This window comes from Fringilla coelebs (assembly GCF_963513975.1).
Source record: "Fringilla coelebs genome assembly, chromosome: 7".
NCBI lineage: Eukaryota > Metazoa > Chordata > Aves > Passeriformes > Fringillidae > Fringilla > Fringilla coelebs.
This window is the reverse complement of record NC_140035.1, coordinates 19,220,864-19,245,184: the sequence shown is the minus strand read 5'-3', so window position 1 is coordinate 19,245,184 and position 24,321 is coordinate 19,220,864. Positions and strand designations below refer to the sequence as shown.

General features: G+C 36.9%; 1 protein-coding gene across 1 annotated transcript in view; it reads left to right on the top strand.

The window, feature by feature from the left end:
• LRP2 (LDL receptor related protein 2) overlaps window positions 1-24,321 on the top strand; it is a gene marked incomplete at both ends in the record, with an annotated part of 108,778 nt that overhangs the window by 66,090 nt on the left and 18,367 nt on the right. Inside the window, 24 exon segments of the mRNA XM_084209121.1 lie at window positions 491-656; window positions 1,151-1,309; window positions 1,954-2,243; window positions 3,234-3,437; window positions 3,813-4,055; window positions 4,670-4,795; window positions 6,420-6,539; window positions 7,358-7,489; window positions 8,363-8,564; window positions 9,005-9,300; window positions 9,801-10,317; window positions 12,083-12,235; window positions 12,690-12,860; window positions 14,167-14,390; window positions 14,799-14,976; window positions 15,900-16,096; window positions 17,666-17,911; window positions 18,574-18,702; window positions 18,860-18,979; window positions 19,523-19,639; window positions 19,915-20,031; window positions 21,402-21,539; window positions 22,272-22,394; window positions 23,334-23,462. Coding sequence (XP_084065247.1) covers window positions 491-656; window positions 1,151-1,309; window positions 1,954-2,243; window positions 3,234-3,437; window positions 3,813-4,055; window positions 4,670-4,795; window positions 6,420-6,539; window positions 7,358-7,489; window positions 8,363-8,564; window positions 9,005-9,300; window positions 9,801-10,317; window positions 12,083-12,235; window positions 12,690-12,860; window positions 14,167-14,390; window positions 14,799-14,976; window positions 15,900-16,096; window positions 17,666-17,911; window positions 18,574-18,702; window positions 18,860-18,979; window positions 19,523-19,639; window positions 19,915-20,031; window positions 21,402-21,539; window positions 22,272-22,394; window positions 23,334-23,462 — 4,497 coding nt within the window.

The following is a 24,321-nucleotide window of genomic DNA, read 5'->3' as shown; positions in this document are numbered from 1 at the left end:
CTAGCTCAACAGGTATTTTTATGCTAAAGGTCAAGGTTGACCACTTAGTTAAGATATCTAATAAAATACTCTTTTTTCTTTCTCGTTTTTTCCTTTTCTGAGATTCTTATTTCATTTTGATCTCAATGATATGGAAATATAAAACTGGATAGATATTATTCTGTATACAAAATGATACATAATAAATTAAAATTATATGCAATAAATTAGTATAATGGAGTGAGGGAGGATTCCTGCTACATGAAGAATAGTAACCAGAACTTAAATCTAGGTGAGGGAAATGTCTTTGTAACACTATTGTAACGCTATACCCAGGTCTGCCTGATTCCCAAGTATTACTACTCCAGTTTTTTAAATGGACAGATTTGCACTGGTACCAATGGCATTTCAAAGAAGTCTTCAGTGTAGCCAGATTATAATAGATGAAGAGTGCTGAAGTATCTCAGGAAACCGTGCTGAGCTTGTGTGTGTTTGCTTGCATGTGCCTAAGACCTGGGGACTCCAGATGGCATAGCCTTTGACTGGATCAACAACAGAGTTTACTACAGTGACTACCTCAATCAGACCATCAGCTCGATGGCTGTGGATGGATCAAACCGCACAGTGATCGCCCGCGTGCCACGGCCGAGAGCCATTGTATTAGATCCCTGCAGAGGGTATGTGCTGCACTTTGTTTTGACTGTAGGTGAAACTACAATTTAGACCTTGACAAAGATTGCCAGAGACTTCCTGTAACCCTAACCCCTTTTCTGTTGTATTCCTTGAATGCTTCAGAAGAATTCTTGTTTCAATATCAGAACATTTCCTGAGAGAATGGGGATGTTACTGTATGATACTGTGCTTTTAATTTCATTACCATTCATTCTTAATTATAACACAGTTATGCTGTGTTATAATTAAGAGAGATAAGAAAGAGATTAATTGACTTTAGTTGACTCACATAGGAGCTGGAAAAAATTTTCTGAAGTTCACTGCAGTAGACCCCAGTGATCCCTCTAGAAGAGTCTCTTGTCAGTGTGAGCCAAAATAGAGGAAGAAGATCTTGTAGTTCTGGAATGCTCACTTCAGTAAGGGATATGAGGGTGGAAATATCACCAAAAGCAGAGTTTGTGAGTTTTGTTTTATGAAAATAAAATTACGTTATTGACAGTTATATGTACTGGACTGACTGGAGTTCAAGTGCAAAGATTGAACGAGCTACGCTTGGAGGAAACTTCAGAACGCCCATTGTGAGCACAAACTTGGTATGGCCAAATGGACTTACCCTGGACTATGAAGAACAGCAGCTGTACTGGGCTGATGCAAATCTGTATGTATTGATAACACAGTTGTTGGTTTACATTTAGTTAATATTTTAATAGCTCTATTTAGTTTTCCTCATTTCTTTGCTGACTTTCAGCATTTCAGTTGAATTTGGCACTTGACATAATAGAATGTTAGGAGTTACTTAGTAGCAATGCAATATCAAGTTTTAGTATTGCTGTGAAACTACTGTGTAATAAGAAGTTATATTATGTCACAGTGTAGATTTTGTTCTCTGCTTTATGCACTTGCACCCGCTGTCAGTTTGTTTGTCTTACATGCAATTCAGGACTTTCACAAGTGTCTTCTCCAACAAATAGAATCGCAGCACACATTTGACAGTATTCATTGCTCATGGTTAATGCCTATCACCTGTGGATGTTGGCCTGCTATTCCTGCTGTTGCCTACCAGACAGGGCAGGACACTTGTAATGGGATGTCTGTTTTAAGAGGAATTCAGGATGTCAAATGGAATGTACACTTTTCTGTTTCAAACTCTAGTTAATGGAGTTGGGGCAGCATAAGCAGCACCCGAGATATTGGTGAATGCTACTGAAGTGCTGGATGTCAGTTACCAGACTAATTAGGGTGTGGTTTTATACATAAGTTAAAAGACTTCTTTAAGATGTAATAATTTCTTTGTTATTGTAGGCAGAAGATTGAGAGATGCACTCTCACTGGTACAAATCGTGAGGTAATTGTTAGCACTGCTCTGCATCCATTTGCAATGACAGTGTTTGATCAGCACATATATTGGACAGACTGGAACACACGAAGCATTTATAGAGCTAATAAGTATGATGGTTCAGATCAGATTGTAATGATCATGAATCTTCCACAAAGACCAATGGATATTCATGTCTGGTCAAAAAGTAAGCAGCAGCAGTGTATGAACCCTTGCAACCAGTTCAATGGTGGCTGCAGTCACATCTGTGCACCAGGTAAGCTGTTATGCTTGATGGCTGCAAGCTATTACTCTTGCCTGTATTAGAGTTTAGACTATAACAATTCTAGTCACTGGGGACAGCTGAAATACTTCTTAGTGTTCACAAATTTTTAATATGTATTTTATTTATAAATGCAATCAGAATAATTGCCAATTAAGATCATGGTGTTTCACCAACACACATAGGGGTTGTGTCTGACAATCCTCACAAGTGAAAAGTATGGGTTTCTCTCAAACCAAACTTAAACCAAACCATTGTTTTCTGGGGTTTAAACTTTCCTTGGATGAGACATGAAGTGAGTGCTGCAGGATATGCTTACTCTAAGAGTATATGCTCTTACTGATGGGGTGTTTCCTACAAGACATTCTAAAAATTTATGGTTGTTATTTCTTTACATAAGTGTTACAGAGCTGTTTCATGTGTTGTAGATTTTTGGAAGTTATGATCCTTGACTTTGAAAAAGTAATTCGGTGCTTTTTTTCATTTGTAGCATCTTAAATACCATTAAAGATCCACCTTGCCTGAAAACAACTCAAACTTCTCATTAATTTTGAGAAGAGCAGTTTGTCTATTGCAAGAAATTTTGAACACCTGTTTTGATTTTAAGGGGTAAAGTCTCAGTGAATATAGCTGTAATTTTTGAAAGCATCACGTGCCATCTTGCTGCCACTAAAAAGGCATTTGGACAACAAGCAACTAAGATACTCCAAATTCTGATCTCAGTTTGTCTAAGGAAATCTGAAATAACTTTTGTGGGTTTTAATGCACTTGCATATGCTTAACTGAGATAAAAAGTCTGGCTAAGTCACTACACTCCTATCTGTGTAAATAGATTGTATAGGAATTATGAAAATTGCTTTGCCTTTTCCAGTGTTACAACTGTGAACACTTTCACAGAAACCTGTATAAAACATCAATGTTAAATTAGTTTCCTTTTTGTTGTGTCCTATTTTTAATTTTTTAATCTGTCAAACATAAATTTAGGTCCAGCTGGTGCAGAATGTCAGTGCCCCTCTGAAGGTCGCTGGTATTTAGCCAATAACAACAAGCACTGTATTGTGGATAATGGCACCAGGTGTGATACTGGTTTCTTCACATGCCTTAATGGACATTGTATCTCTGAGCGGTGGAAATGCGACAATGACAATGATTGTGGTGATGGCAGTGATGAGTTGGAAAGTGTGTGTGGTAAGCGTTTAAAATAATTGCTTTAGAAAGGGTACTCTGTCTTGCCTGTTCTGTAGTCTCTGTCACTTTTATGGCTTTATGATTATGGATCTTATGGCTGTAGTTTAGAAACAATCCCTTGCTTGCTCACAGATTTGAGGTCTGAAAGACTAGTGGCTTGCTTTAGAATCCAGAAGCACTGTAGTATTGAATTTTTGTCATGTATAGCCAATTTCTAATTTTTTAATTTAAATATGTATTTTACTTTTCATGCAGTCCGTTTTGCAGCTGTGTTTGCACTGGCAGGTAAAAATATTGTGATTTTACTTGTTACTTTGTCAGAGAACTTAGATTACATTTTATCCACTTTTTTTGTTTCTTTTTTATTTTCTACAGCTTTCCATACTTGTCAGCCAACAGCTTTCACCTGTGGCAATGGGCGATGTGTACCCTATCACTACCGCTGTGATCACTACAATGACTGTGGAGATAACAGTGATGAGCTTGGCTGCTTGTTCCGAACCTGTGACTCCCACACAGAATTTACTTGCAATAATGGAAGGTGTATATCCCTTCAGTATGTCTGCAATGGAGTAAACAACTGTTATGACAATGGCACATCAGATGAGAGGAATTGTCGTAAGTTGAATCTTAGTACCTAGTGGCTCTTGGTATCTGACTCTCTAGACAAAGGAAGAGGGAAATATGGTTTTATGTGAAGAAATCTGACAAAACCAGCAAGAAGGACAAAAGTTTTTAAAATTTACATTGCAGCTACTGTTTAGTGCTGTTGAAGCAAACAGAGTTGCTAAATCATATTCTGGAACACACTAAGATATTACATAATAAATGTTGCTGTAAGTAGTCTGCCTTGGAGCAACAAATGCTCATGCAGTATGTAATGTTAATTCTTGTGAGTAATTGCGTGCATTTCAAAAATGTTATTTCAGATAACTTGGATTCAGGGTTTGCGTTTTTGCAGGATTAGCCTGGAATTTGACAATGGCCTTTTACTTTGTGTCATGCTATATTAATTATATTATATTTAATTATCAGGAGTGTATATTGGGATCCCATAATGGCACAGTTTAAAATTATATGCCTTATAAAAGTTATCAGTTATGTTTGTTTTCTTTAAGATGTAAACTGTGATTAGTTCAATATTGGCTACTTTTGCAATTCATGAAAATAACAACATAACAGTGTTTAAAATAGCTCTAAAGCATTTTTTCTTTTTTCCTCCCTCCTTAAAGCGGAGCGTACGTGCCAGTCTGGTTTTACAAAATGTCAAAGCACAAATATTTGCATTCCTCGAACGTACTTGTGTGATGGTGACAATGACTGTGGAGATATGAGTGATGAGAGTCCTACTCACTGTGGTAAGTCAAGAGAGTTAAAGGGCCTTTGTTACATCTCTGATACTTCTGTAATTAATTCCACTGCTCTTTTAATATAACTCCAACTTTTCTCAAAACATCTACTTTTTTAAACTGAAGTTATATATACATGGTACTATTATCTCATAATTATCTAAATAATGCTTTTATCTAATAAAAATGATAAATTTTTGCAGAGTTTTAATATAGCATTTGAGGATTGTTCCTTTTGCTTATTTTGGTCTGTATTTTTTATTGCTTTACAAGGTGTTTGGCACTTAAGTACTATAGAAAGTGGTCTTTTTCCATAACTTTAACATTAGAATATTCTACCTTCTAACCAAATGAATTTGTCTATGGTCCCAAATTTCTTTTAGCTCTTTCATGTGGTTAGACTTTAGCATACGAGCCATTGTTTATTGTATCTTCCAGTTAGGATATGGAAGTGTCTAGTCTTGAATCAGCCTTAATTGCAAACCAGATTAACTTTGCTAGGACATTTTTATTAGGTAGAAGTTAGGTAGTAGTTTTCCCGTATGAAATACTATGGATCAATTTGTAAAACATAATGGACATTTTCAGGTCGTGATTTAGTTTTAGTATTGTCTGAGCAAATTATTTTTGCTTTCACTACTTTTTCTAAGGGTACATGCCTTGAACTAACTATGCCACAGTTTTTCTAAAATATGAGTTCAATTTTTGTAGCCAAAATGTGGCCACTTTTATGTGTGGACACCAATGTGTCAAGAATATGTGGCTATAGTGAGTCTTGTTCTGCTTGTCAAAGGCGTGCTTTGTCCCTTCTACTGTTTATGTCTCTGTCTCTACTGAATTACGTAAATTGAGACGTGGTGAAGGGCAAGGAAGAGGGAGAGAGAATGAGAGATGACAGAAACATCAAGATATTAATGAGCAATAGTTAACTGTTTGATTTCCATCATTAAAGGCACAGGGAAGAGCAAGTTAAAACGCCAGACTTAATCCTTCTGGTATTTTGAAACTATCAGAGGGTACTGGAAAGTATTGGTAACTACTGAAGAAATTGTCAAAATCCCTTATACATGCAAGTGCAGAGAGTACTTGCAGCATGCTGAGCTGGAACTACTCAGTGTTATGGTTTGTTCTTCACTGCTATTAAGGAAAGATTGCTACCAGCAAGTGAAGAAAAATTGGTAGGGAAAATTCTCTACCATGAGATACTACTTCCTTAGTGCAAATTTAGATTTCCTGTAAAGCACTGAGTCTTTTATGCCTGGTTTGAGCACTGGAGGAATGAGTACACTGGAATGTGGTCATTTCCCTGTGCACAAATCTCAAGTATAAATGTAGGATATATGTACAGTTGCATGCAATCCTATTTCCAGGGGAAATTCTGTCAACTTACTAGCTGATATGTATGCTCAGGGAGAAAATCAAGTGCATTTTTTTGCACACGAGTATCAAACTAGTTTGTACAATTAAATCTTTCCAGAGAGGCTGAGAAAAGACATCCTTTCTAGCATAATTTTTCCTCTTTCTTTTTTGGGGACTGTAATATTTTTTTGCATAACATGGACTCAAAAGCGACTTAAAACAAGTTGGAAAGGTAGCAGAAAAAAAAAGGTAATGCATAGGTTTTTTCTTCTAGTCTCTCTGACTTGCACAAATAGTGAGTTTCGTTGTACATCGGGACGTTGTATTCCTGCTCATTGGTACTGTGATCAAGGAATAGACTGTGCTGATGGCTCTGATGAACCTGCCTCTTGTGGTAAGTCTGCACTCAGAAGATACAACATGATGGTTATGACAAATCAGTAGTTTGTCTTGTAGGCAGAAGCTTTAATCCAAACTAGATGGAAAATAAGTATCTTCTAGGTTTTATTCACTCTTGCTAATTTGAGTCACTGAGTAATTTGAGTTTTAAATCCTTAAAGCTGTGTATGAAATATGAAGGTTTTAGTTGCAACAACTGATTGCTTGTAATGTGATTACTCTTAATGTATAACTTCCTATCCCTATAAGACTATGATGGTAGTGAATCAAATGGCAAAAAATAGCAAGTATTTTGGTATTGTTTTGCATGTAAAAGCAGATGTCTTGCTGTACACAAAGTGTGCATGCAGTATTACATTTGGGGAAAAAGGGAATGTGGGATGCAGAGGGGAAGGGTGTTGACACAGTATATGGGTATCATAGTATTACAGTAAACAAATCCTGTGTGTACAATAGAAACTGTTGGGAATAAACAGAGTAGGGTATGAGGTGAAAAAATATATCTGATATCCAGGCAAGAAGAGAAGGAGCTAACTGAAATCACTGACAATTGATATTATAACATCATTATTATTCTCATTTTAAAAGTAAGAATAACACAAGGCAAGATTCTTCTGTGGTTTTACTTTGCACATTGTTTGAATTGCATCTTTAGCTTAAGAAAATGTTTTGCATCTTATACATTAACTATTTTGCAATTAGGCTTTGATTTTACGTGTCACTGTCCTAAGCCTCTGCCTGAAATAGTCCTCGGTAGATGTCATGGCAGTGCAGGTTAGTTTAACAAGCACAGTGATTGTGTTCATTTTGAAGTGCCCCAAATGCGGACTTGTTCGAGTGACCAGTTCAGATGTGATGATGGCAGATGTATCCCAGCAACGTGGATCTGTGATGGTGATAATGACTGTGGGGATATGAGCGATGAGGATCAAAGACATAATTGTGGTAGGTGGTCAGTGCAAGTAGATACTGCACTTTGTCCTGCAGGTGTTTTCTAAAAAACAACCAACCCCCAAACACTCACTGCCAATTTTTCTAACCCATAAAGGTGCACATTAAGCATGAGGTACGGTCTTTCTATACCTTCATTTTCATGATATTGAATCAAAAGTGAATATTTTACTAGTAAAAAAAATAAACAACAAAACATTGTTAAAATTTTGCAGTTATTCTTTGAATTGTTAAGTTGAAATGGAGGTATAATTAACCTGGGTTGTGTGTATGATCTGGGAAGCTAGAGCAGCTTCAGTGGAGATTTTCCCTAGTGATTATGCACTGCATCTTGTGCATATTAATAACCACATGTTTGTGGCTTAAAATTTTTAAGAACTAGTGAACAAAATACACATATCTGTTCAGAGAGTGAACGAAGGGAAGGAGGTTCACCAAGACTGGTCCTGCTTCTTGATTCTTTCGAAAATAGCTGGGTATACTTGTAGTCCTTGTCCTTATTAACTGTAATATTTCTACCTCTGCTTGCTCCCTGGAACACAGAATAGCTCGAAAGATAGGGAATAGAGGCTGTTCAGCTCCCAAAAAATCTGACTGAAAAAGTTTATTTGAGAATCTAGTAAGATGCAGATTTCTGCATGTGTCAGCATTGCCTTAAGGAATGCTTTGGCTCCCAGTCAGCCTCCATGAAAGGCAATGTGCAGTTTTGTAAATGAGAATGTACAGTGATGTCTATCTCTGCATGTGCAGCAGGACATGGCTCTGTTGTGGATTATGGGTGGATATCCAAGCTGTTTGTGTGGGCAGTGGAGGAAGGTGTCACATACACAGAGTACAGCTTGTTTAGTGAATGTGCTTTTCCTTCAGCAAACCGCAACTGCACAGCAGCAGAGTTCACTTGTGCCAACAATCGACCCCCCCTCAGGAGGTGCATTCCTCGGGCATGGGTCTGTGATGGTGATGCTGACTGCGGTGATGCCCTTGATGAACACCAGAACTGCACACGAAGATCTTGCACAGAAAATGAGTTTACCTGTAGTAATGGCTTGTGCATCCGTAACACATACAGGTTTGTAACTTCCCAAGCAGCTGTAGAAATTCTCAAAATTGCTTATTGTGAAGGAGCTAATTCAACCTTTTTTTCACATCATTTAGTTGTAATTAGATCTACATATTTTAATGAAACTATTTATCTGCTCTGCATTTGTGCATTAGCTTTGACTTGAAAATGCTCTAGAATTTTCTGTTAATATTCCTATTGCTCAGCATTAGCATTTAATCCTTCTTATTGTCACTAGTAACCTTTCCTGGGGTGATTCTGTCTAGACTGTAATGCATACAGGACTCACACGGTTAGACTATACCATATGACCCCAGTTTCTGAAAGTCTTTTCTATGGGAGCCAAAAATATCAACTTTCTTTGGAAACTGGGAGAGTGTATTTATCCATCTGTCCTGAAGACAGTGATTGCCTTCTTATATTTGAAGAGAGTGCTCATTCTTCTTCAGGTGTGATAGGCGGAATGACTGTGGTGACAGCAGTGATGAAAGAGGATGCATCTATGAACCGTGCCAACAACACCAGTTTACTTGTCAGAATGGGCGCTGCATTTCCAAAGCCTACATCTGTGATGGGGATAATGACTGTGGTGATGAATCTGATGAGCTGGAACATCTCTGTAGTACACCAGAAGCGACCTGCTCTCCCCATCATTTTAAATGTGACAATGGAAACTGCATTGAGCTGGTTAAAGTCTGCAATAGGTTGGATGATTGCTTAGATAACAGTGATGAAAAAGGATGTGGTATGTATAGATTTATTTGTACTGTCTAATTTAAAAATCTTAGGCACCTTTGAAAAAATACGCTCTTACGACAATTCCTTAATTCCAGTCATATCTATTCCATGGCTGTTCCTCAGAAATTACAATTATAAGAAATGTAACTTTTAAATTTTTTTGCTTTAATTAAGTCATACTTATCACGTGCTGCTTTAACTGTCTGTGTTGATGAGCTAATGATATAAACAAAATGTATTTCATACATTATTACGCTTTGCCATTGCATTTCCAAAATATGCCGTAGCCCATACTTTGCACCCTGTGTTTTGTGGCAGACTTGAGAGGTGGTAGAATAATTTGATATTAGATTATGTAATTTCCTTTTTTCCTTTATTACAGCAGCCCACATCCACATTCAGCATTTTCAGGTGGTAGCAAGGAGAGAGAGACAGAGTGCATTGGAAAGTGACTGCACTATTACTCTGCTGGCTGGTTCCTTGAATAGAACTCCTTTCCTTTCCCAGGTGTAAATGAATGCAGTGACCCTTCAATCAGTGGATGTGATCATGACTGTACAGACACACAGACAAGTTTCTACTGTACTTGTCATCCCGGATACAAACTTATGTCTGATAAACGGACTTGTGATGATATTGATGAGTGCAATGAAACTCCATCAGTATGTAGCCAGATTTGTGAGAACACAGCTGGCTCCTACATCTGTAAGTGTGCCCCAGGCTATATCCGGGAGCCTGATGGAAAAAGTTGCCGGCAAAATAGTAATATCTCCCCATACCTTATTTTTAGCAACCGTTACTATCTGAGAAATCTCACAGCAGATGGCCAGTCTTACTCTCTCATTTTGCAAGGACTAAGAAATGTGGTGGCACTGGACTTTGACAGGGTGGAAAAGAGGTTATACTGGATTGATGTGGGGAGGAATGTCATTGAACGAATGTTCCTAAATGGGACAAATAAGGAGACAGTGATAAGTGATGATGTGCCCAACGGGGAAGGTATCGCTGTTGACTGGGTTGGCAGGTAAGAAAATACATTTTTTGTCTTTCTGAGCTACTGAAGAAATGATGTGTGAAGGAGTTTATCTTAGGGCTTTTCTCCTACTCCATATGAAATTCCTGATGAGTAGTAAAATAGTTTGGGTTGTGGATGCAGTGTTACACAACTGCTCTGAAATTGTTTATTAGCATCTAATACATAACACTTAAATTACTCTGATATGTAGTATACTGAGGGTCTTTCAGACTTGCTCTCTCATTGATCATTTGCTAACAGTTGTTGGGATCGACATGCAGGTTTCACTCTGCATGAACAAAATATTGTAACAGTTAACTAGATCCCAATGCAGTAAGTAATAGCAAGCCTTAATGAAATTTAGCTCCTATAACAATGTGAAGAGCATGTGTCTTTGGCTCTTGAAAAACGCACCTTTAACTGACACACTCAACATAATTTGATCCACATAATTTTCTGTCAGGAGGTCAGCATATGGGTGAGGTAATTGAAAAACACATCTCATTATGGTAAATTTTTAATTGCCTGCTGTGTTTCAAAAAGTAGTCTGATTTACTGTCGCAGAACCTCTGTCGTTATGTGGTGGCCACTCTGATAGTGGTCTTGCTGTGGTTCATCTTGTTTTCCAAGTGCAGTAATATAAGCATGAAAAGTGTAAATAACATGGATCAGACTGTAAACCAATAAGAATTGTTCAAGTTACTTTTAGAACTTATATGAGAATGTTTATATGAATATGCCAGTGTAATAGTTTTTATTTTTAAGCCACTTTGTCTCTAAACCAAATGATAATTAATGTTGCCAGCAGCCCCAAACGCTTTATGAATCATGGAGAGATGATGAAGCAACAGGCAAATTTTAGCTGAACTGGTCCTACAGTTTCATTTCTAATACAGCTTTTGAATTATTTCAGACATAACATTAGTTATGTCTTCAGTCAGTTCTTGTTTAGGTGTGCCAGGCAGGCTGAAGAACAGTACAATGGTTGAATTTTCCTGCTTGTTTTCTGTGCAGAAAGGTCATTAAAGGATGCCATGAGGTGCAGGTTGGAGAAGACTGTTTTCTTCTCCTCCCTGGGGGAAATGGTGCTACTTAGGGTGGTGTAGGCAGAATTATATCTGTCAGGCTATTTCTGGAATGACACTGTGAATGCTGGAGCTGACCAGCTCTGCCGAGAATTTCAACGTATCCTGCTGTAGTTCTAATTGAATTGAATGCTTTGCTTTGGTGCAGGCCTTAAAAAAAATAATTGCTTCTGTTTGTATGATTTCTTGGCTTACAGCTGTGTGTAATTCCCAGGCAAAGTAATAGAAGTGTTAGAAAATTCAATGTGAAGTTTAAATTAGGGTGTCAAACTACTTAGGACTTTTCTACTTGTTGATGAGAGCAGAGGTGGCAGCATGGGACAGTTGAGGATACTCTGCAATGCCTTACAGCCCTGGTCACAGCCCATTGCACTGCATGTCCGTTTTCCTGCTCCTGGCCATTGTTGGTAGGAAAGAAAGGGAAGAGGGGTTCAGGAATTTGTAGGCAAATGGCATATTATTACTCAACTGGGCACCTGCAGGTTTGAATTTGGCCCTACTGGTTGTGGTTATGAGGAAAGCAAAAGTGAAAAGGGCAGCCTGGAGCATGGTGTAGAAAAGATGTCAATGAAGTATGTGTTCCTTTGCACTGGATACATTGCTTCTAGAAGAAAAAAAATTAAAGATGCTGTGAAGCAAAATAAGGGGCAGGAAATAATATTTAATAAATTAACTCTCAAATATTTCAGAAAATTGTACTGGGTGGATGCCTACCGAGATTGTCTCTATGTCTCTGAACTTGATGGAAGATTCCGGAAAAAACTGGTGGATCGGTGTGTGGATGCCAACAATACTTTCTGCTTTCAGTATCCCAGAGCAGTTGTTGTTCATCCAAAATATGGGTATGACTTTCCAAGAGTCCTTTTCCTTTATTTTGCAAATAACCTTGTACTATTCTGAAAATCTGAAGTAAACTTGGGCTGCTTGCATTTAAATTTCTGTGGTGTTAGTACTTATTTGCAGCTTAGGAGAAATAGTAGTTTGCCTGTTGTGGATGTATATGCATGGCTGTCAGCTACCATTGAAAGTGGAATTTGGTTTCATATGGACTAGAAAGTTCTGATTGCAAGGCTAAAAAGGTTGATAGAAGTGTGTTTAGTTTGGTAGGTGTTGGGGCTGACTGAATTAAATTGTGAGTGCACAATTGTCTGCTGTAGCAGTTAAACTAACAAATATATTAGCTTTCTTCTTCCTCAATCTTTGCTTTAGTTCTGTGGCAGGAAATACTATATTTGAGGCATGGCTTTTCTAGTATTTACTTCAATAATCCTAACTCTTAAGTATTCATTTGAACAGACAAATTTACTGGACAGACTGGGCAGATCGAGCCTATATTGGACGAGCTGGCATGGATGGCAAGGAGAAGACTGTAATCATCTCTACAAAGTTAGAGTGGCCCAATGGACTTACCATAGATTACACCAATGACAAGCTCTACTGGACAGATGCCCATCTAAACTATATTGAGTATGTACACAGGAAATATTAAAACAACTGAATGATTGCTCATGTCAGATTGTGGTGGGAGAATTTATAGGTGCTGGAAAAAGAATACATACTTCTGCCCAGTGACTTCATAGAAAACTGGAGTCAAAATGTCTGGAGTAGTAGATGATAGAGATCATTAGATGACACAGTAACTGAGTTGCTACATTCAGTGAAAATTGTCAAAAAATGACAGTGAAAAGTTTCACACTAAATATGCAACTTCCCTGTGTCTAGTTATACAACCTGAACCAAAGTAAAATTGACTATAAATTCCCTATTTTTTGATTCTCTTGTTTTGTTTTTGATTCTCTTGTTTTGCTTATAGATGAGAATTGAGCTGTAACTAAACTAGTTATGTGCTAATAAGTTGTATACAAACCTTTAGAAGATGTCTTAATGTCCATAAGTTTGATATGGAATTTCCTGTTGGCAAGTGGGATTTTTTTTATCAGTCAAGAAATATCTATACGTTGCTTCTAGTACTAGAAAATTCCCACCTAAATAGCAGTAAAAATAAGTAATAGTTATCTGACTATTTAATAATTTTGAAATTCATAATACTGAAATATTTTGAAACCAATAACTTGTATTTATGTTAGCGTTCATATTTGTATTCATATTTAGATGCGCATTTAGATTTACATTTGTATTTACTTTTATTTTTCTCTACATTAATTCTTCTGGCAGCCTTTTCTATGATAAAGTATCAGAGATGTCTTTTGAAAAATTAGGTTAATTATATGTATGTTTCTCTCTCTCTCCTCTCTTGTATTTCATAATTTCTCCATATGTGGGGAAGGTATAGAAAAATGTAAAATCTTGTCAAAGATAGCTCAGCAAAGGAAGCTCTAAATCAGAAAGACATAAAAAATTTAGGAATATAGGAAGCCTATTACTTGTTTTCAGTGTTTCATTATTAGCAGTCTGAATCATCTAGGCAAGCTAGTCTCTTTTGTGACAAAAATAACTCGCTGTTAAGGCAATAAATGTGCAAAATTTCATTGTTCTAGCTAATGTGCTTCTGGAGGACTATACATTTCGGTGGATGTTACTCTATTCCATTTATTTCCCTGAAATAGCCTGTTTTACTTTCCTCCATATACTAAAATCAATTTGCTAAGGATGGTGATATGTCTTTAGAGTTTAAAGAAGCTGCAATTCCACATTTCATGTTTCTGGTCACCAATAATGAAGGACCATAAGCATACATAATACGTGAAGAGAAAAGATGGAAGGAAGTTTTAGCATTTATCTGAATGTTTTGCACAAATTTTTCTTTGTGAAGGTACTCTGACCTGGATGGACATCATCGTCACACGGTATATGATGGGACTCTACCTCATCCATTTGCAATAACAATTTTTGAAGACACAATATATTGGACTGACTGGAACACAAGGACAGTTGAAAAAGGAAATAAATATGATGGATCAGAAAGGACTGTTCTTGTGAATACCACGCACAGACCATTTGACATCCATGTTTACCATCCATACAGACAACCATTTGGTGAGAAAACAGAATTAGATTTGCATTTAGGGGGTCAGCTGTTATTTGGGGACTAGTTGTAAAGGACCCTGAGTGCACTCAGCTTTTGCCTTTGCTGAGTGGAATAAAATGCACAGAGTAAATGTAGGCATCTAGTTTACATTTATAAATTGCCCTTTCTTTGAAAAGCAGTAAGTGCTAATGCATAATTTTAAATTAGCTTCTAAAACATCATTGCTTGATAGCATAGATTTTGTGTATGTGAAATTACATATATTTCTCTAATGAAATGCCTTCTTATCTAGGTTTTGGTTTTCAACTTCTTACATTTAAGGTTTAAAAAAGTATTAGAGGAATCTATCATAGATTGAAACCTTTGTGTTCTGGAATTTACAAAATATGGTAATATTTATTCTTCTCTTTTACCAGTTAATAATCCTTGTGGCACCAATAATGGCGGTTGTTCCCATCTTTGCCTAATAAAAGCTGGTGGTCAAGGGTTTTCCTGTGAATGTCCTGATAACTTCATGGTCATACAGTTTGGCAATACAGCCCACTGCCTTCCAATGTGCTCTAGCACCCAGTTTCTCTGTGCAGACACTGAGAGGTAAGTCCGCTGCTCCCCATCGCTTTTTCTGTGTATTTTTAAGGATATATTTTACAGCTCAGTCTGTTCAAAAGGGCAGGAAATTAGGGCTTTCTTCTGTTCTCATTATGGATTTGTGACATGCTTGCAGAGAGAAAACCAGGAAAAGACAGGAAGACAGGCTTTCATTTTGGAAAAGTACTTCTAGGCTGGTTCCTTAAGTAGTACTTTTTAACTTTTCTTTCTGTTATAGGCATTGCTAATGTAGCAAAGTTTGGGTTGTTAGGAGCATGTACCTCCAGAAACTATTTTTGTTGAATTCTCAAACCTGGAATTTTATTTTATTTTTTTAAACATCTTTTACAATGTATCTGTTTCTGCCAAATATATACTGTCTGTTGGTGGCCCAGGAAAGCCATTTAGCTGATGTGAGGGCACATTTCTAACCCCTTTTACTGAGACAGCAGTGGAGGAAGAGAAATAGTGATCTAAGAGCTCTTGTACTGATGTATCACCCTGGAGCCTATGAGGCAGGTGTGCTTATTGGGTTGCCTTTTGAAGCAGTGTTATAATGATAATCCCTAGTGAAATTTTTTGTGCTGAAGTTTGGGAGAATTTTTGAAATATTACCTCATTAAATGATTGACCTAAAAAATATCAGAGGATTACCACAAATAAACATGAAAATTAAATCTTTATTATTTTCTGTGAACTTCATTCTAGAAGTCCACCAATATAATCTGTTTATCATCTGTTTCTGGTGACAGTATTCTCCCATATTTTATTAGCATTTGACATATGAAATAGAAGACATAAAATTCAAGATGTTTTGGATGTTTCAAGAAATATCACTAAAATAAGACTGTCTTTTGTGCTGTAGAAGGATGGTTGTACATCTGTAAAGCCATGTCCTCAACAAAGAACACACTGTTTTATCTTTGTAGGTGTATTCCCATCTGGTGGAAATGTGATGGACAGAGGGACTGTCGAGATGGCTCAGATGAGCCCCCAACCTGTCCACACCGGTACTGTCCTGTGGGGCAGTTCCAGTGCAATGATGGGAACTGCACAAGTTCACATTTCTTATGCAATACCCAGCCGGACTGCCATGACAGATCAGACGAAGATCCTGTACTTTGTGGTATGTCCCAATGCATAAATTAGCCTGTTTTTCCAGTATAAAACGTGTAATCAACATATGAATTTCATAATCACTATCCCTTTTTCAGAGATAAAAAGGTGAGGTAGACAGATGCAGTCTTCTGTAATCTTGAACCTGCTGGAGCAATTCACCTCTGTGCAAGCAGGGTAAAGGAGAGCAAAAATGTACTATATCAAAACATAAACAGTTTTTATACCTCCAAGACAAATTTGCACTGAGATAAATTACCATCTGAGTTATAAAATCTTAGAAACAGGACTCACTTTGTTTTGCTCTGAGTAATGCCTTGGTGATTATGTAGAATCTAGGGCTTCCTAATGCCCAGGTCAGTCTAATTTTCCCTCTATTCTACTTTGTGTGATTGGACAAAATTATTATATCCTCTGCATTGCACAAAATCCAGTTCATGTGGGAAGATTTGTTTTGGAGAGCAGCTTGTGATAGCAGTCTTATAGAAATGTAGCATGATTATGCCTGTGGAATAATGTTATCTCCTTAAAAACGTATGCTATTCCACATACTTATGTCTAATTTAAAAAGCATATCCTTCCTTCTCTTTTTGTAAATAATGTAGTTCTGGCAGCTGCAAGCAAGTAATATAAAGCAAAGGGGAAAGCAGTGTGGTTATATAACTGAAAGTGTCATTGCCTTCCATTCCATCGTGGTTCTAACAATGACAGAATTAAATGAAATGTCAATTTGAACTGAGTTTCAAATAGCTAAGATTTTAAGTGTGCCACAGGGGAATTTAAAAGTAGAAGTATGGCAGCTGTGTAAGGCTGGTACAGCATAACATACTTGGTACAATAAAAATCAGTTTAGGCCTATGTAATTCCTTTTACTTGTAATCTCGTGCATGGTAACAGAATCCTTTGGTCTAGAACGTTAATGGAAATTATAATACACTGTTTTCTCTTGAACAGTTTGGCAGTGTATGTAAAAGAAAGTAGTAGAGTGGAGTAGAGCAACAAATTCTGGAAGTAGAGATCAGTTTTGACTTCTGTTTTCAGAGCTACCCCAGTTTGCCAGCACTGCTGATACCACCTTTCAGTGCTTTGCCCTTTGGGAATAGAGGCTATATTTTTCTAGGTTGTGTAGCTGATATTAGCGTGGTGTTCTCCTGTGTTTTCTGTCATATTCATTCGTAGAGAAACAGGCTCATCAGGCAATATACACCTAAGCTGATAGCATGGCCAGAGCCAAAATGCCACTTAGCTCCTCTGTGAAGTTGGTGGGAGACCCTGCCTCAATCATGTTGAATGCTGGGTTTACTTCCCTCTGCTTTAGGAGAAGGTAGTATATGTCCTTCTCCTAGAAAACTGTAGAGCCTTAGTGAGCTTGTCTGAAGATTCCTGGGGAAAATGTGACATGTGATGTTAGAAATGTGTACCTTAACTGCTTTAACTGGGCAAGTATATGTGACATTTAAAATTTCTTTCAGGCTTTGTTTTTAACTGTTGATGCAAACATAAGGGCTCAATTGATTTAATAGCAGCAGATCATTTCTGTAAGTTTCAGTATCCTAACAGCTGATCTGTATTCTTTCAGCCAATCACCAGTGTGAAACTCATCAGTGGCAGTGTGCCAACAAACGATGTATCCCAGAAGCCTGGCAGTGTGATAGAGAGGATGACTGTGGTGACAACTCGGATGAAGATAGCGCTCACTGTGCCAGTAGAACCTGTCCCCCAGGCCAATTTAAATGTGACAATGGCCGCTGTATCCCACAGTCCTGGAAGTGTGATGTGGATGATGATTGTGGTGACAACTCTGATGAGCCATTCCACGAATGCAGTAAGCACACAGATGTAGTAAAATGCCTACATTAAAGTGCACTAAAAGCAGAGTGAACCACATAATTTAAATTTCCTGAGATTGAAAGTTTATTGGAAAGGAGTATTTTCTGCAAGCTAATTGCATTCATGTAGTAAAGAGTGTTAGAAAACATAGAGACTGTGTGATAATTTACTATTTACTTATTCTTGAAGGAGGGAAAGCCTCTTTATGCTGGCCAGATTATCAGAAGCTGGCAGCATCTCACTCTGACTTTCTTGATGTTAGGATTTTCCTTTATGCTCTAGCATGTCTCTCTGAACTAAGGGGCATCTTCAAGAACTTGTGACCAAGTTTTTACCATCTGAGGACATGCTGCCTCCTCTGGCTTCCACATTTGGGGCTATTGCCAGTTTCGCAATAGTTTAGGGAAAAACACAGTGAGTGTGATTTGATCCTGTGATGGGCTTGTAGCATATGCAGCATACAAGCAGCATAGATTGGAAAAGATAGTAAAATCAGATACACTTAATGCTTTCTCTTTTTCAACACTAAAATTATCAGACAGCTCTTTTTAGTCAAAAATAATTGACTGTAAATCATAAAAGGTTAGGAGAGGCAGAAAAGCAAGGAGGACAGTTAATGGCTAAGTAACAATTAATTTTGACAACTGCCTCTTTCAGTGGGACCTGCTTATCGATGTGACAATCACACCCAGTTCAGCTGTAGAACCAACTACCGCTGTGTACCATTGTGGGCAGTGTGCAATGGGAATGATGACTGTAGAGACAACAGTGATGAACAAGGCTGTGGTAAGTTTGGAGAAGGTAATTTCAACTTAACTTTGTACCTGGAATATTTCTCCAATTTGTAAACACCCAGATTTTCTCAAAGCCCTCAGTAATAATGTACCTGGGCAAAGACTATGCTAATGTGTGCTGTTTTCTTGTCAAACTGTCTACATTTCAGAGGAGATGACTTGTAGTCCTTCTGGAGATTTCCGTTGTGACAATCATCGATGTATCCCACTGCGCTGGAAGTGTGATGGAGATGATGACTGTGGAGATAACTCTGATGAGCATAACTGCAGTGAGTTCTTGTTTCTTTGTAATTATGCAGTCCCACTTTTGACTTAAATTTCCTTCTATTTTTTATGAGAACAAGGCAGCTCTCCAAGGTGACCCTTCTTTGTTTTATATCGTAGTCTCTTTTTTATTTGCTGAAATATCATGCTGATATCAAGGATGCATAAAATCACTAATCTATCCAGTCAATCACAATAACACAAATTCCTGGTTTTCACTGAGAAGTGACATTTAAATTTTATCTTGTGTGCAAATGTATAGTTTCTTAAACAGTAATAGTGGATCTTTTTTCTCTAATTTGAATTAAAAGCTTCTGTATAATTCTGTGTTGAAACAAAATCTGCAGTGATTTTCCTTTTTTCTGTGTCAAGAGGGACATGGAATATCTACAATATTTAAAGAGTACTTGGGGGTGATGATGTTTTATCATAATTTAAAGATTTTACCTCTGCCCACATTACTTTTGTCTGGTTCAAGGAGATAGCTGTGGATGTTTAACTGTACATCTGGGAAACTGTTTATATTTGTACATTGATTTTAAATGAAGGTCCTCGTGAGTGCACAGAAAGTGAATACCGTTGTGACAATCTGCGCTGCATTCCTTCCCGCTGGATCTGCGACCATGATGACGACTGTGAAGACAATTCGGATGAACGTGACTGTGGTGTGTATTATCTGAATGCTACCTCTTACATGTTCACATTCCTGTTTCTAATGTGATAAATTATTCTGCAAAATGATCTTTTATGGGAAGTATCTTTAAAGAAGTAATGTTCACGCTGTCACGTTAGTCACTCCACCAAAAGTAGAGAATACCACAGTTTTAGTAGTCTGGGATTTTTCAGCTTTAGTAGTCTGGGATTGAGGTTGTTCTCAAATATAAAAAGTTTTTCTGTCTTTGAACAAGACATTTCAACAGTTACTTCTTAATCTTTTCAGAGCTGAGAACCTGCCACCCTGGTTATTTCCAGTGTGATAGTGGACACTGTGTTGCAGAGCGTTTCAGATGTGATGGAAATGCAGACTGCCTTGATTTCTCTGATGAAGCAACTTGTCGTGAGTTATAAGCTTTGCAATTGGTGCTCATTGTGCTCACTTCCAGAAAGATTTGCACTTTTCCCTATTTTTAAGTGAGGTGACTCCTTAGAGATACAGAATTCTGCTCAGTGATTTTAGTAAAAATTCAGGATAAGCATAATATTTTGAATCAGCATTTTAATGGGTTGCTGTCGCTTACACTAATTGTAAACACATTCTTAATGGTAGGAAATGAATGTGTTTACCAAGTCCAGGAGAAGATACAGGTGTCATTGAATTAAAATTTTTCACTATCCCATGAGCATTGCAAGAACCAAACTGTTTCAGTTGTACCAAATTCTAACAAGGTTTGTAATGAGATTGTTTTATATAATACTTAGAGTGTAAAATGTCCTAAAGTGTCAGTGAACCCAAGGAAATAATATACTTTTCCATTTCTGTTTTCCTTTGATATATTGATCTACTGTGAAAAAAATGTCTGTAGCTTGCCTGGATCTACAGCTGCACCTGTTTGCCCAGAAAGTGTTGTTCCCAGTTGGAATGAAAATATTCCCTCTGTGCTCTATCTGCACTGACTGACATCAGTTTTTTTGGTGATACTGATGTGTTGGTTCTGACTTGCATGTTTCCATGATCTTAGGCTTCAATACTTGGGAGAGTTCCTTTCTCTTCATGTTGGTATCAGGGCAGTTCTGTGCATCTTTCCACATACTTAATTTTAACACCTGTGCTTTAAGTAACAAAGGGCATCTGCACAGTACTATCTTTATTTATCTGATGGTTATCACATCCTGTGACATACATCACAGCAGTTGTCTTTCAGAACCTGAGTTATAAATATTTGACTGTTCTTAAATGGAGGATAAAATGTATGAGAAACCATGGAAAGGGCAAGGGTATGGTTTATTTATATAGGGTGGTAGAATAATATTTTGGTTTAGTTAAGTTTCTTTCACAGTTTTTTCAGAATATGAGTGGGTATTTTTTGCTATATCAACATGACTCCTTTTAAAATTACAAATCTTTTGTGCTTCTTCAATCATTCCTGTTTGGTGCTAGTGAGGTTAATTATCTTTTTTATTGAATTAGATTTGTCAATAACAAATTCAAGTAGCATTTGTTAAATTATTTTGTTTATTTTCAAAAGCTTGTCTAACATAAGTTGTTTCACTCTTCATTTAAACCTCAATTACTTACTTGTAGCTGCAAAGAAGTCTTCAGTCCTTGCAGCCTGTTGTTGCTGTACATTTGTGAAGCATCCCATAAAGTATCTCCTATTATGGAGATAAGTGTTTCTAAAAATAATATGGGGTTGGACTGACTATTTTTCATAAAAACATAAAATTTTTATTGTAAATGAAAATGTCATAATTTTCTTTTTTTTTCAGCAACGAGGTATCCTAATGGTACATATTGTCCACCCATGATGTTTGAATGCAAAAACCATGTCTGTATTCAGCCATACTGGAAATGTGATGGAGATAATGACTGTGGAGATGACTCTGATGAAGAACTTCACCTTTGCTGTAAGAGAGAGAAATTATATTAAAATGAACAATATGCTTAATCTCTACATATAGTAGATGAATTAGAAAATAAATAGTAATGATTTGGGATGAGTGCTAACAATTTTGCTTTACATGCAAATTCATTCTGTGACAGTATTTCTCACTGCTTTGCAGATGTTTGTATAGGTGGTTATGAAAGTAGGGAGAAGCATATCAGATATCAGAGGTATGCTTCACTATTCATGTTTCACTATTTCACGTTTTTCAAGTTGGTTATCAAAAATAAGAATGTCAGTTTGAAATCAGATCATGTATATTGTCACAAGTGCTGAACTTACAAAGCTATTAGATGCCAGGACATCTTTGTAAATATGGCTAAGAAGTCCTGACATGAGGTCTAATAATTAGGTGTTGGAGGTGCTACTTAAACTGGTTTTGTCATTAATGCACTTAAATAACATGTTGGATTTCCAGTCAATTTTCTTCATAAACAAACTAGAAACCTCAGTGTTATATGTAGTTGGAGAATTTGTCTTTGGACAAAGATGAGGTACTGTGTTCTGGTAAAAAAAAGTGTAACGTCCTAGCATGCAATCACCAAAATATGCTGAAAGTATTTTTTTTTAATGCCTCCTCACCTTTTGAAATATACAAAACATATAAATGTTCCAAGAGAAAAGTGATATGAATAATTTGTGACCCAATGGCCTGAAGTATCAAAATGTGACTGATTGACTTCTGTGCTTTTAGTGGATATTGCTTGTGAATCTCCGTTCCGTTTCCGGTGTGAAAACAATCGCTGTATATACAGTCATGAGCTGTGCAACCAGGAGGATGACTGTGGAGATGGAAGTGACGAGAAAGAGGAACACTGTATGTTTACAAAAACCGAGCTTCAAATTCAGTAATTTTGATGTGCTTAATATTTCATAATACCAAAGGGATGTCAAAGTTAACCTTAGATAATGAAAACGAGCTCACCATGAAGTAATTTTAACTATGGTTATTGGTACTATGTATTTATAGCTTTCCATGCAAGTAGCAAAAATGAGCAAACATTTGTCTGAAAAGTAAAGAGCGTGATTTTCAAGCAATACTAGATTTTATTATAAGCACCAGTTACATATATGCTCATCTTATTATGAGCTCTACCTAAAAGGAGGAAGAGCAAAGAGTTTGGCTGTATTGTAAAATTGGGATGGGATGGCTAGCTGGGACTTTTAAAATAAACAAATAGTAATACTTCTGAAGTTGTGGCACTGTTAAGCACATATTAACAGTCCTGACATGTAGGCCCAGACCCTGCAGCAGCTCTGTTAATATTCAGTAGGTTTTTACCCTCAGAAATCTTACGTAGTGCTCGCTGACTGTGCTGCACATTTTCAAGCGTAATCATATTTTTGGTTACTTAATGATATTTGCTGGCCTTATTGTACAATATTCTAAATGTTAATAGCTTACTAATATCTCAATAATTTCTTGAAGTCTGCAGTAGGTGTATGAAGTATATCATTAAAGGATATTAATAAGTTTGCACTATTAAAAGGAAAGTTAATCAACTATTAACACAAAGAATTTTCCTTTTGTCGTTTTTATAAAACAGCAGGACTTCTTTCAGTTCATGGAGATGTGACTAGAAATCAGGATGTTACATCCTGGTTGTGGTTTTAACTTTATACAGACTTCCAAAGTAGTCTTGCCACTTGTTTTACCGGATGGCATCAGCTTCTCCATTAGCAATGAGGAATAGGGCTGTCTGTTGGTACCTCATACTTTAAACTGACAGAGGAATATTTCTCTTCTTGATTGTAGGTAGAGAGCCAACACCAAGGCCTTGTAAAACTGAAGAATTCAAGTGCAGTAATGGAAATTGCATTCCCCTACATTATGTCTGTGACAATTACGATGACTGTGGAGACCATTTTGATGAAATAGGCTGCAGTAAGTAATAACATCAATAAAATACAAAATTACGATGCTGTTGAAATAGATATTTCTGAAACTGAAAGCAAAGAATGTTTTTTCTTGAATACCATACTAAGAAGTATTTTTTTTTAAGTAGCCTGTGTGAATTTCCTTATTGTTTTTTAATAAGCCTGTTCTAAGAGTATTCAGTTAGCAAGGACAATATTTACTGTTTTCATTCTTTCATTATTTTAGTTTATTTTGTTTTAATTCTCTTCTGTTTTCATTTTTTTGTATGTCTTCCAATAACATATAGATGTGCTGCTTAGAGACATGGCTTAGTGGATCTTGGCAGTGTTTGGTTTATACAACCTGATGATCTTAAAGATCTTTTCCAGCTTGAATGATTTCATCATTCCATGAAATTCAGTGCTCTGAATACAGTCTTTTTTTGGCTTAGAGTATTTATGCATCAAAAAAAAATTATATTGGTTTTGATCTTGTTTTGAAATAGATTGTGTTACAGAGGTAAGAACATCCATCTATTTCAACCATAACTGCAATAGACCAACCTGTGGAGTTGTTAGTGGGCAGACTCTGAACTGATACATGTTGCTCTAGCCCTGTTTAAAAATTCTGTGGACACGACCACAGAATTCTTTAAGTACCACAAGTCCTTTGCCTGTTGGCCCTCTCAGATCCCCTGTACAGCTCTTATGAACTATATATTATATATTTCCCAGCATCCATTTAAATGTAAAAGCTCTGACTTGAACTTTGAGTTGAGAGGTAGTCCATGAATCTCAGAAAAAACCAAAACAAATAGACAGCTGCAGAGTGGTAATATGAGCATACACTTGTAATTTCAATTTGTCAGACTGTGATGGCATCAAGT